The sequence below is a fragment of the Podarcis erhardii genome, assembly GCF_964252035.2.
Source record: "Podarcis erhardii genome assembly, chromosome: 5".
NCBI classification, from domain to species: domain Eukaryota; kingdom Metazoa; phylum Chordata; class Lepidosauria; order Squamata; family Lacertidae; genus Podarcis; species Podarcis erhardii.
Genome location: NC_138509.1, coordinates 69,048,057 through 69,060,028, shown reverse-complemented (window position 1 = coordinate 69,060,028; position 11,972 = coordinate 69,048,057). Strand labels below are relative to the sequence as shown.

At 46.0% G+C, this 11,972-nt stretch overlaps 1 protein-coding gene across 2 annotated transcripts in view; it reads left to right on the top strand.

Annotated features, from left to right (window-relative positions):
* Positions 1–2,332: 2,332 nt before the first annotated feature.
* The window catches only part of SLC25A36 (solute carrier family 25 member 36), a 41,394-nt gene continuing 31,754 nt past the window's right edge, over positions 2,333–11,972 (top strand). Inside the window, exon 1 of one of the 2 annotated variants that reach the window (XM_081861744.1) lies at positions 2,333–2,492. In XM_081861744.1, coding sequence (XP_081717870.1) covers positions 2,452–2,492 — 41 coding nt within the window. In that variant the 5' untranslated portion in view covers positions 2,333–2,451. Of the gene's footprint in view, positions 2,493–5,978; positions 6,367–11,972 lie in introns of those variants that run through there. The other variant, XM_081861745.1, reaches the window with a different exon arrangement.

Below are 11,972 nucleotides of genomic sequence, written 5' to 3'. Positions count from 1 at the left end.
CGAGCCACGGGAGCTCACCCCATTGCGGGGATTCGAACCGCTGACCTTCTGATCGGCAAGCCCTTGGCTCTGTGGTTTAACCCACAGCACCACCTGTGTCCCGTTTTTACATTAGGTACATATTAAAAAGTACATCAAATTATCCTCCTAAAACACAAAATGAGTCCTGGAAGCAAATTGGCATCTGGCACTTATAAAGCGCAATGCCTTGCAACAAGGCAATCTAGATATAACTAAGGCATGTGTCACCATGGGCCATGGCTGGCATCATCCAACAGATGTAGTTGGTGCACTAGTCTATAAGCTGGGAAAGGTACACCTAGCTGCAGCCACCACCTGAGCATCCAGGTGCAAAACTGAGTGCATAAACCCTGTCGGACTGATTTATTTCCCTCTCCTGGCTTCACATTCTGTACCATATGAACACTTCTTTAACTTCATCTCTGAGGTTCTACATGTCCCGTGGTCCCATCGAGGCAGAAATTTGCAGCAGAAGTCCCCCAGCAGGAGACAGACCCCCAAACAAAGGAAGGTTTGGCTTACCACATTTTAACATCTTACTATCTAAAGGGGGACATAAGACCATTTAAAGCACCATCTAAACTAAAGAGCCCCTCCCAAGGCCATTTGAAGTACCGGTAAGTCTAGGTACTTATGGATCCCCAAACAAGAGGTACATAAAGGTAAAGGTAAAGGGACCCCTGACCCATAGGTCCAGTCGTGACCAACTCTGGGGTTGCAGCACTCATCTCGCTTTAGGAAGATGAGCGCCGGTGAGGGAGCTGGCATACAGCTTCTGGGTCATGTGGCCAGCATGACTAAGCTGCTTCTGGCGAACCAGAGCAGCACACGGAAATGCTGTTTACCTTCCCGCCGGAGTGGTACCTATTTATCTACTTGCACTTTGACGTGCTTTTGAACTGCTAGGTTGGCAGGAGCAGGGACCGAGCAACGGGAGCTCACCCCATCGCAGGGATGCCAAAATTTGATTATACTGGCATATATGTAGAGATGCACATTAAAAAAATAATCATCATCATTTAGATAGAATTACAATACTGTACATCTTGCCATTGTGGGAGAGCCTGTGATCAGGTGATCTGTGTGCCTTAAGGAAGAGGAGGGGATCCTGGATACAAAGGAGGAGGAAGGGAGAAGCTCACTATGCAAGGCCTGTGTGGTTTGGACATGAAGTGGCGCTGTGCCGCCTACCGGCTTGCGAATGCTGAATTAGGAAGGAGCTGAAGCATAAAGGGTTGCTGCTAATAGAAATAGTAGGGTTGGTGAGAGGGACGGTGGCAGGAGGATTTGCAAAAAAGGCACATATGGAAGGTGTCTGTCTGGCTCAGGGACAGCCGTCTGGGATCCGGAGAGCTTTGAAGAGCCCCGATTGAAGAGCCCTGCGGCAGAGCCTCTGTGCGTTGCCCCCACAAGGCAAAAAACCGACTGCGAGGCGCAGGCTTTGCAGGAGAGACGTTATGAGAAGCCCGGGTTCCCAAATTTGGTCCTGCTCCTGCCTCTTGGTTCCATCCCCAGTGCCCGCTACCCTCTAAAAAACCTTATTCAGAATCGCGGTTTGTACTAGGGAAGGACCACAACAAAATTCGAAACAGTAACAATTAATTGCCCGTTTCTTCAAAATCCAATGTTTTAAACGAAGTGGATGAACTTGACCCCATGGTAGCCAGCCGCTTTTCGAAGGCCGCTAGTACACCTTCAGCGCTCCCTCTAGGTAATCCCACCGTGTCCCTCCTGGCGGCGCTACTGCCCACTTTGGGCACCACTGGCAGTTCGTTATATAGCAGTTCCATGCGTTCAGCGTGGAATTGTATACAATACAGTGGTACCTCGGGTTACATACGCTTCAGGTTACAGACTCCGCTAACCCAGAAATACTACCTCGGGTTAAGAACTTTGCTTCAGGATGAGAACAGAAATTGTGCTCTGGCGGCAGCGGGAGGCCCCATTAGCTAAAGTGGTCTTCAGGTTAAGAGCAGTTTCAGGTTAAGAACGGACCTCCGGAACGAATTAAGTACTGAACCCGAGGTACCACTGTAGACGAAAGGGCCCACTAGTGTCATCTAGTCCAACCCCCTGCGATGCAGGATTATTTATTTATTTATTTATTTAGCCCAATGCTGGGCACAAACCTACGAGCCTGCGCGACGGAAAGAAACGGGGGTGGCTGGGCAGGTGATCCGTAGGTTAGAGTCGGCTATTGCACGCCCCTTTATCCCCACTTCAGCACGGATTCCTCCGCTGGCACGCGCTCGCTCCTCGTCCCGCAGAGACGCGGTTCGCTCCTCGGCCGGCAGGTGGCGGCCGGCAGAGCCCCTCCTTCGGCGCTGCGCCATTGAGCAGCCTGGGAGAAAAGGAAGTGCGCCGCGCCGCCTCGCGTCCTTCCCTTCCCCGGCCTCCCTCCCGTTTTGCTGGGGACGAGAATGAGAGAGAATGAGCCAGAGAGACACCCTGGTGCATCTGTTTGCTGGAGGGTAGGTGCGAGCGGGCGGGGGCTGCCGGGGGCGCGCGCGGGAGGAACGTGTGAACGCAGCGCCTCTGCCTCTGCAGGAGCGCGAGAGAGATCCGCTCGGGGAGCAAGCGGGCCAGATCGGTTTGCTTACACAAGGCCTGCCGGGGAGGGAAAAGGCGACTGGCTGGGGGTGTTAAGGGGACTCCCGGAGGGAAGCGGGCCCGCCTGGGGAGAGACCCGAGGCGGCGGTCCGGAGAAAACCTTCCCTTCTGCTTTTTGGTTGGGCTGCGGCAGCCGCGGTACAAATGGAGCAGGAGCAGCAACTGCTGCAGGGTGGGGTAGGCGCTAAGGCTTGCAATCCTGAAATCCGGCAGGGCTGATTTCCTGACAAAACAAGAGACGCTTTGCACAGGCACCCGGCCTGATCCAGTGCCCGAGTGGGGTGGGAAGGTAGCAAAGGAGCAGAATCTCTCGGAATCTCTCGCCTTGTGTTGACTTTGGGCGGAGGAGCCTCTTCCTTCCGTATCTCTCTCTTCTCCCTCCCCACCCCCCGCTTTCGCATCCTTAATTGGGAAGGTCGTGACGTCACCTTTTGGGGTTGTATGTTGCGCTTGGGGGGAAAGGGGAGGAGACAATGGCTCTACACCGGTTGGTTTTGTGTGGGACTTAATTAAGCAACATTCTGCAATCCTGACCACAACTACTCAGAAGCAAGTTATGCTGAAGTTAGTGGGGTTTTACCTCCAGACAAGTGGGGTTAGGGTTGCGCACACAGGTATCCCGAAGACGAAGATGTCAATATTTGGACTATTTATGTAGGACACCTTACTTCATGGTAGTACAGGAGCAACCATTTAGGGGAGAAAACCGAGCAAATTTTTCAGTGCATGCTGCTGAAAATGTCATAGAATCGTAGAGTTGGAAGCAATTTTTTTGTTTGTTTCAGATTATATTATGTGGCTTGCAGCTTTAAAAACCCACATCAGGGGTGTAGAACCTCAGGCCTGGGGGCTGGTGGGTGGCCCTCCTGGTCTCTATATGATTCTCCCCTCTGGATTCTCTGCAGGCCACCCCCCCCCCTTAGCCACCCTGCTTCCTGGCTCTCATGTTTTTGCATGGTTTAAAACATGTCTTTTACCTCTGACAATGCTGCTTAGGTCACTGGATGGTAGATAAAGAGGAGTTTGAATGCATGTGTGTTGAAACTTGCCTACTGTATAAAGGGAGAGTTTACATTCATTATTATTTATGTACTGCCGTTCATCCAAAGATAACAGGGCAGTTCACCACATAAATTCATCATTCATCAGGTTTTACATATGTGGCCCTCAAGCTGAATAATAATAATTACCTATTCCTGGGCTAGACCCAACTTTTATACCTATTCAGCTTAGTTTCTCTTATATACTGTGGCCTATTTATTTTGTGTTTCTAATTCTGCCAATTGATTCATGTAATGTGGTCATCTGCTTCCCTCCCACCTCCACCAAATTATCCTAAGGACACTTTTCTATATCCAGAGTCTCTGCTTTTCTGTTCAGGAATAAATCTCTCTTGATTCAATGGGGTTTGATTTTGTGTAAATGTGCATAGAGCTGGAATTATATAAGGTTTATGAACAAGGAAAGGCTTTTCTTCATGAGATGTTGCTCTTGATTAAGCCAGATTCCATTTTTATTTATTTATTGGTTGGTTGGTTTATTAAATTTGTATACTGTCCCTAATCCGTAGATCTCAGGGCAGTTCACAACATAAAAATACAAGATAGAAGCACAAATGTGTCTGACTTAAAATAATTTCCATTCTCACAATTCAGCTAATTGATAGGCCAAAAGGACACAAGAATGTGTTGGGTGTGAAGCTGAATCGAAAGGAGGGGGGAGGCAGTTGAAATGTTAATGTAATCTTATACATGTCTAAAATATACTGAATTCAGTGGGGCTGACTCCCAGGTAAGAATTGTAGCCTAGCAATGCAATCCCAATGCCCATGTTGGTGGCTGAAGGAGGGGCATAGAGTGACACCTATGTTATTTTTATGATGCTTGTGCAATCCCATTCAACACTAATCACGCTTTTGGAGTGTTAATGGGGGAATCCTATTTCTCCAATACCAGGGACCAAAAAACTTGCTTAAAGTACAATAAAAGATCCTGAGGCCCAGTAAGAATTACTAAATATTGCATGAAAGAAGCAAGTAGTTTGGAAAATGCCCTAAGAACAGGGGTTGCCTGGCTGCTGAACACCACTGGGGCAGGAAGTTTAAAATGGTGGGGAAACTAGATATCTCAAAAAGTAAATGTAACCTTCCCCCCCCCCACGCTCGCCTTTAGTATTTATCAAACACTTGCATGATCTGACAGAAGTAGACAGAACAGCAAGCTGGAGAAGGGTACCATTTGCTTTTCCTCCAAGCCTTAAAAATCCAGTTTTCTACCAAATTTCTTCTGATCTTGGTTTTGAGGGAACCAATCTGTATCTTGGGGTTTGTTTATTAAATTCACACCTAGCCCTCCCTCCCTCGGTAGCCCAGGGCATTAAAAAAAGTGACAAAATAAAAACACATTAAAAGAAATTCCAATATAGATGTTGACTGGTATTAAATATGCACACACCCCCGCCGCCCCGGGACAAAAAACCCAACAAAACAACCCTGTTTGCTTGCAGATCCTCTCCTAGGCAGATGGAATTGGCTTTGGGGTGAAACCTCTAGCTTAAGGAGCACAAATCTTGTAAAGCCTAGGAACGATTTGAACAAGGCTCACTTCCTTTCCCTTTCCCTCTGGCCCAAGAGGACAGGCAACCGAGTTGCAAAAGACAGGCGGCGTGCACAGCCCGTGCGTCCGTCCGCCCCCCCCCTTACCTGTAAGAGCCAAAGGTGGAGAGAGAGAGCCCTCTAATCCGGGCAGATAACGCTTGTGAGCGTTTTCCTTGCTGCGGAATCCGGGCAGATAGCGCGCTTAAACGTTCCCTTGTGAACCGCACGTCTCAGCGCTCAGTATTGGGGGGTGGGGGTGGGTAGCTCCCGAAAAGTCCAAGGGGCATTGCTTGCTCCCAAGTAAGCGCGGGCATAGGATCTGGCCCGGATTTAGGTTTGATGAGGCCCTCAGCTACTGGCGCCCTTTATATGTCCGCCTGTCCTTTGTCAACAACAAATTGTCGCTGTTTTTTTTGTGCTGAATATATGCTATAGGACCTAATAGGTATCTAAAGCCATTTGCACATAACAAAATATGTATTTTATCAAAGTAATTGTTGAAATACAATTAAGAAGAAGTATATTAGCAGTGTAATACAATTAAATTTGAGTGGGGCCCTAAGCTACAGCTTGTTTTAGCACGCTGTCTCCCTCCACCAGAGCTTTTGCAAATGCATCGGGTTGTTCCTCCTCCTCCTCCGCCTCCTTCCCTTCCATTGATGCGCTGGCTGCGCTGAGCGCCTCCGATCACGTGCGCAAAGCCTGATTAAAGCTTGGGCCGGCGACGTCACGTCGCCCGCGAGCCAATGGCGGCGTCTGTTTATATTGGGCCTCGTTTCGCGTTGGAAGAAGCGAGCGGGCCTGGCCGTTCGGTGCCTTGGAAGCTGCCTGTCGCTGCGTATCCCCGGCTGGGCGAGGAGGCGGCGGGGTGGGGAGTTCTCTGGGGCTGAGGCAGGAGGAACCGTTTGGGAGAGGGTCGTGTGGGGGCCCCTGAGCGCGGCAGGGCCGAGGCTGCTCGCTCCCTCCTGGGCTGCCTTCCTCGCCGAGGTCGATGGCAGCGCTCCTGGCCCCGCGTCCTCTCTCCTCAGGAGCGCCGGGCGGAGGCTGATCCTCTCGCCGCCTTCCCCTCGAGTGTCTTCCTGGGACGAGCATGAGAAGATGAACCAGAAAGACACTTTCGTGCACCTGTTTGCTGGAGGGTAGGTGGGAATTGGCACTGGCCTTTTGCCCTTCTCCCCTTTTTCTCTCCCTCGTTCCTTTTCTATCGTTTCTGCACAACTCATACTTTCTCCCTCAGCATCCAAGTGCTGAGGGAAAACGAAACTTATTTGCTTGGGGTGACTGAGGAAATGTTAGTTCTTCTGCCCAGAATGTGTAGAACGGGGTAGAGGAGGCTCGCCTCGGGCGCCGGGAGACAGAACTGCTGTTTTTATTGGGTTGATTTTGGCCTGCTTATGTAGATAATCTTTATGCCTCACCAGTGGCGACTAAGTCAGCATTTCTAATAAATAGTTACAAGTGGGACCTGCAGGAAAATCTCCAGAATACAGTCCTCCATAGTGTTGGGAAGGGCGTGTTTTTGGTCAGATTACTATCTCCCTTCTCCAAAATACCTTCTATAATTTAAGGCTTTAACCATTTTCTTCTAAATTTGCACCTATCGATTTCTTTTGTCTGCCTGCTCAAGTGATTTTGACATTATGTAAGATGTGGCAACTCACCCATCATGGTGAGGCTGCGTTTGGGATTTTAAATTTGAAAGTGTATTCATGTCCCTAGGAAGTTTTCTGGGTATGTAGAAACTGCTAGGGTTTTTTTTTGGGGGGGGGGTTGTTTCCAGAGTGATAGGTGTTCAGCCATCCAAATTTGCTGTGTTGGAGGGAACTGTAATCCTAGCAGAGCAGTGACATAAAAGTAGTAGCTTTTATTTTGATAAGGGAAAGGGAGGGATCAAGCATACTTCACATTGCCTGACACAGTGTTCTTCTTTCTAGATTGGCTTCATGGCATCTTGGAATAAATTTACTGTAATACTGTTGTCTTCTACATAACTAGTAAATAGGCCAGTCACATATACCTGGAATAAACCCATTAAACTCAAGGTGACATACTTCTGAGTAGGCATACATAGGATTATACTGTTAGGAAGCAATCCTGTGTATACATACATATCCTGGATATATGTAGGAATAAGCCTCATTGAATACGTCTGCACCTTTTTTAAAGGATCCTTTCTTTTTAAGGATTAGTTTGTAAGTATCTTGCTGAACATTATTTTTCAAATATATAAATAAATAAATAAATAAAGGTTTTGTGTTTTATTGTGCACTAAAAAGCAGATATTTAAGTTGCTTTAAAGATAGGCCTCCTTGTATCCATAAGTAACTTTAGAGGTAGAGTTCAGGAACTAACCTACAAAAGACTCTACTGTGACTGAATCTTGAAGGCAATGGGATGGAATATGTGTGGTTTTATGTCAATGTGGTAGGACTTGTTAGTTGTAAATGGAAACACTAGCCTTAACTCTCTGGAAAACTGCTTTGTGTTGGGTGAATAACACTGTGCTGTGTGGTCTCAGTTTTTCCAGGCAGCTCTGAGTAGCAGGAGAGCAATGTTATCTCATCTACTTTCTTGGGAAACACATTTGTTGTCCCTGTCCTTTTTTTGATAAGAGAAAATAGTATCTTAGCCTTCCTTTTCTGAATGGTCACAGGTTTTTCACAGGTTTTACTATTCATCTCTTTTATTGTGCTGCTTTTGAACAGACCAACTACAAATATTTCTTCCTATTCTGTCTCCTCCACAAATGCACATTTTTCTACACCCCTTTTGTTGTGTGTGTGGATGAAAACCAGTGTTGTATAACTAGATAACTGGGTTCAGAGACACATGACTTTTGCTTGAAGCTAGTAATTTTCCACTTTTTTTTGGAAGGTGGCTGAGCTAGAATCTGTTTTCTGCTTCAAGGTCCCATGGAATTGGCCAAAGTTCATATTGTGTAGAAGATACAGTAGAGACCTTGAGATTCTTGTTCTAGGAGTAGCAGCTGAACATTTATCCCCAAACCCTGGATCGGCAGAGCTGCAAAATATGCATATAGTCACATGCATAGCAGAGTGAAAGTAACTCGGGGTCATCCGTCTCAACTATTTTTGTTACCTAGCTGCTGGGGAATGCTCTCTGGCATCATTTCTCGAGTGGCATGCTTCTCTCTCCCATTTTATCTTGACTACCGAATACACATAGCAGCTGTATGTCACTTTTATTGATCATTACACTTGACTATACAGTATATATTTGAGATAGACAAAGGAGTTGATAATACCAAAACAGCAGCACCAAAGGGAAACATTGTTTTTTCCCCCCAAATCATATTAGCTTGTAAATGTTAATTGGATAGTTTCTAACTTTGCTTGGGTGGTGCTGGTCTTTTGAAGCTGGTTTCAGGGAATTATTGGAGAAAGCTCCATTTTGCAGGGTATTTTCAGAAAACCTTACTTATTGCAAATATTTTTCTGACAACTTGTTCCCAATCTTTCTTGCAGTCACTTTCTCTTCTTTCTGCTTTCCCAAGCTTTCTTGTCAAGGGAAAGGAGAAGAATAAATGGCTGTAGGAGAGACTACCTTGTTCTTATTCCCCCATGCAACAACACCAACCCCCTTTCTTTTTCCTGGTGAGTCTGGGAAGCTTTCTTCCCTCACCCGTTTTCTTTGCCCAAAACTTAACTTTCAGTAGTAGCAATGGCAGGGAATTGCAGATGATACAACAGTGGTTGGTTTAATCACGCCTGGAGAGGGGGCGGCGGCCTATAGGAAGAAAGTTGAGCAGTTGGGGGAGTGGTGCAGGAAAAACAACTTACTCCTTAACTTAAAGAAAACAAAAGAGATTATTGTGGACTTTAGGAAATGTAAACTGAATATTCAGCCACGTATTATTTAGGGGAAGTGCGTGCAACAGGTCTCGGTGTTTCAATTTCTGGGAATGCAGTTGAGAGATGACCTAACCTGGAGAGAAAACAGCAAAGACCTGATGAAGAGAGCACAGCAGAGGTTATATTTTCTGAGAATCCTCTGGAAAAACAATCTCTCAAAGGACCTGTTGATGGTATTTTACCATTGTACTGTGGAGAGTGTATTAACTTATGGTCTGTGTGTGTGGTTTGGGAGCTGCATGGTCAGGGAAAAAACAATGCTGTCCAGGGTTGTAAAGACTGCAGAGAGAATAATTGGGTGCACTCTTCCCACCTTAGATTAAATCTATGCTGCCAGGTGCCATAAGAAAGCTGCAGAGATAGCGCAGGGTAATGTGCACCCCGGAAATGATCTCTTTCAGTTTCTGCGCTCTACTGCACTGGTTTTAAGCGCAGTATAAGGAGAGTCTATAGGAGTATATTGTATTTTAAAATGGGGTTTCAGAGTTTTTAAGGGGGTTTTGAATGTCTTATGTAGATTTTTCAGTTTCGTTGTTCTGTATAGGGCAATGACAATAAAGGTATCGTATCGTATCGTATCGTATCGTATCGTATCGTATCGTATCGTATCGTATCAAATGTACAATAAAGGAAGGGTGGAATTTTGAGCATCCATAGGTCCTAAATGACTTACAAATAGATCCCTCCCCCTGGCAATAGATAACCTAAGCTAAAAGTGGTAGTTTACTAGGACTTATTTCTTCATTTATAATATATTTATTACATTTATATTTTATTATTTATTTATTTCATAAACGCTTATTGTTTGCAGATAAAAACCCTCAAAGTGTTATATCCTACCTTTCCTCTAAGGAGCTCAAGACTGCTTGCATGGGTCCCTCTCCCCTCTTATGATCTCACAACAGCCCTGTGACACAGGTTAGACTGAGAGCTTAGGTCACCAGTTGAATCTAGGTCCCTGCAGTCCTAGTCAGGCACTCTTGATGGCTAAACCACACTGCCTGGTTAAGTGGCATACATGCTCTCACTCCTTGGATCATCACCTTGTCATGGTAAGTGGGCTTGCACGTTCCTATGACCCTTGTGAGTGAAGCCATTGGGAGTCTCGTACTCCCAGCAGGGTCACCCAAGGCAGTAAAGTCAGTGGGGAGGAGCTGGACAAGGAATGATCCAAGAAGTCCTTGACGGCAGAACAGGCGGAAGATAACAAGTGGTATGTTACAACGGCTGTGAAGGTGGGTGAAGACTGCAGCAGATAAGAATCTACCAGTCGTCGTGATACTCATGCATAGAGCCTTACTGCGAAGACTCTGCGCTGGTCAGCATGCACTGATCTACACACATAAAACAAATTCACGCACAGGTGTCTTCCAAAAACCCATCCCCAACCCTAACAAGTCCTATGGCAATCGGCAAATGGTAATGGGGGCAGACCATGAAATTTGGAAGCCTTTAGTCATGAACCGGCACATGGGTGGTGGATACAGATTCAGTTGTTCTGATTCAAGGAATGCGGCATTTGAGTAGCTCGGCAGCTGTATCCCATGATTAAGCAGTCCTATTTAGGATCTACTCTGCTCACCCTGAATAGGGAGAGGGGCTAGAAAACACCCCCTAAACATAGTCTGCCTCCCCTTTCCCCTGACCACCACCCTGTGGTCGTAAAAGACAATTAAACATTGGAACATGGAATATACAAACTTTGTTGGATAACACAGATAATGAACGTCTTGAAAGCAGGACTGCCATCATTGCAAGAGAATTGTGACTTTTTAACATCGATATTGCAGTGCTTCAGGAATTTTGAAGAGCGGGTGAGGGACAACTGAAGGAAGAAAAGGGAGGCTATACATTCTTCTGGAAAGGTCTACCTGAGCAAGAACTTTGAATACATGAAGTAGGCTTTGCTATCAAAAATGATCTTTTGAAACTCTTGTCAGAAGTCCCTACTGAATAAAACTTGCCAAAAACCAACAGGCTACTATTTTTAGCGCTTCTGCACAAACACTGGATGCCGATGAAGACATTAAAGAAATTTTTTACTCTTAGCCAGATACCATGCTATCAGAGGCACCTGAGGTATCCTCCGGGGTGATTTTAGTGCAAGAGTTGGTTGAGATTTTGATCTGTGGCCTGGGACTATTTGGAAAGAAGGAATTGGCAACAACAACCAGAATGGAGTCTTACCTTTGACTATGTGCAGCGCACAATCTGATATTACCGAAACACTCTTTTGACAAAAAATAAATTAAAAACATATGGAGGCACCCTCTTAGACTATGTAATTGTCTGAGCTGAAGATCACCATTGATGTGCTCCTTCCCAGAGTTATGATGAGTGCTGATGATTGCTGGACAGATCACCGATTAATACATTTCATGATGGCTATCAAGATTATACCTCAACGCAGGCCTCAAGGAAGGAAACCAAGGCACAAAATGAACACTCAAGCCCTGCAAGATCCTATTAAGCGGGATTGCTTCCAAATGACTCTTAAAGACCATCTGCTTTCGGAGTTCCCTGACGACATCAAGGAATACTGGATCAAGCTAAAAACATCCATTATTGCAGCCTTTTAAAAAAATTATTGGCTACCAAACCAAGAAACACCAGGACTGGTTTGATGAGAATGATAGTAAGATGAAAGTGTTATTGACAAGAAAAGGAAGGCCTTTCAGATCTGGCAAAGAGAGAAACAGCGCTGCTAAGAAAAAAACCTATGCCAACCCTAAGGCTGAGGTTCAAAGAAGAACCAGAGAACTAAAGAACACCTGGTGGATAAAAAAAGTTAAAGAGATCAAGCACTTAGCTGACACTCATGATGCACAGAGTTTCTTTAAAGCCACAAAGATCCAGAAGTGGCCTCCACGGTC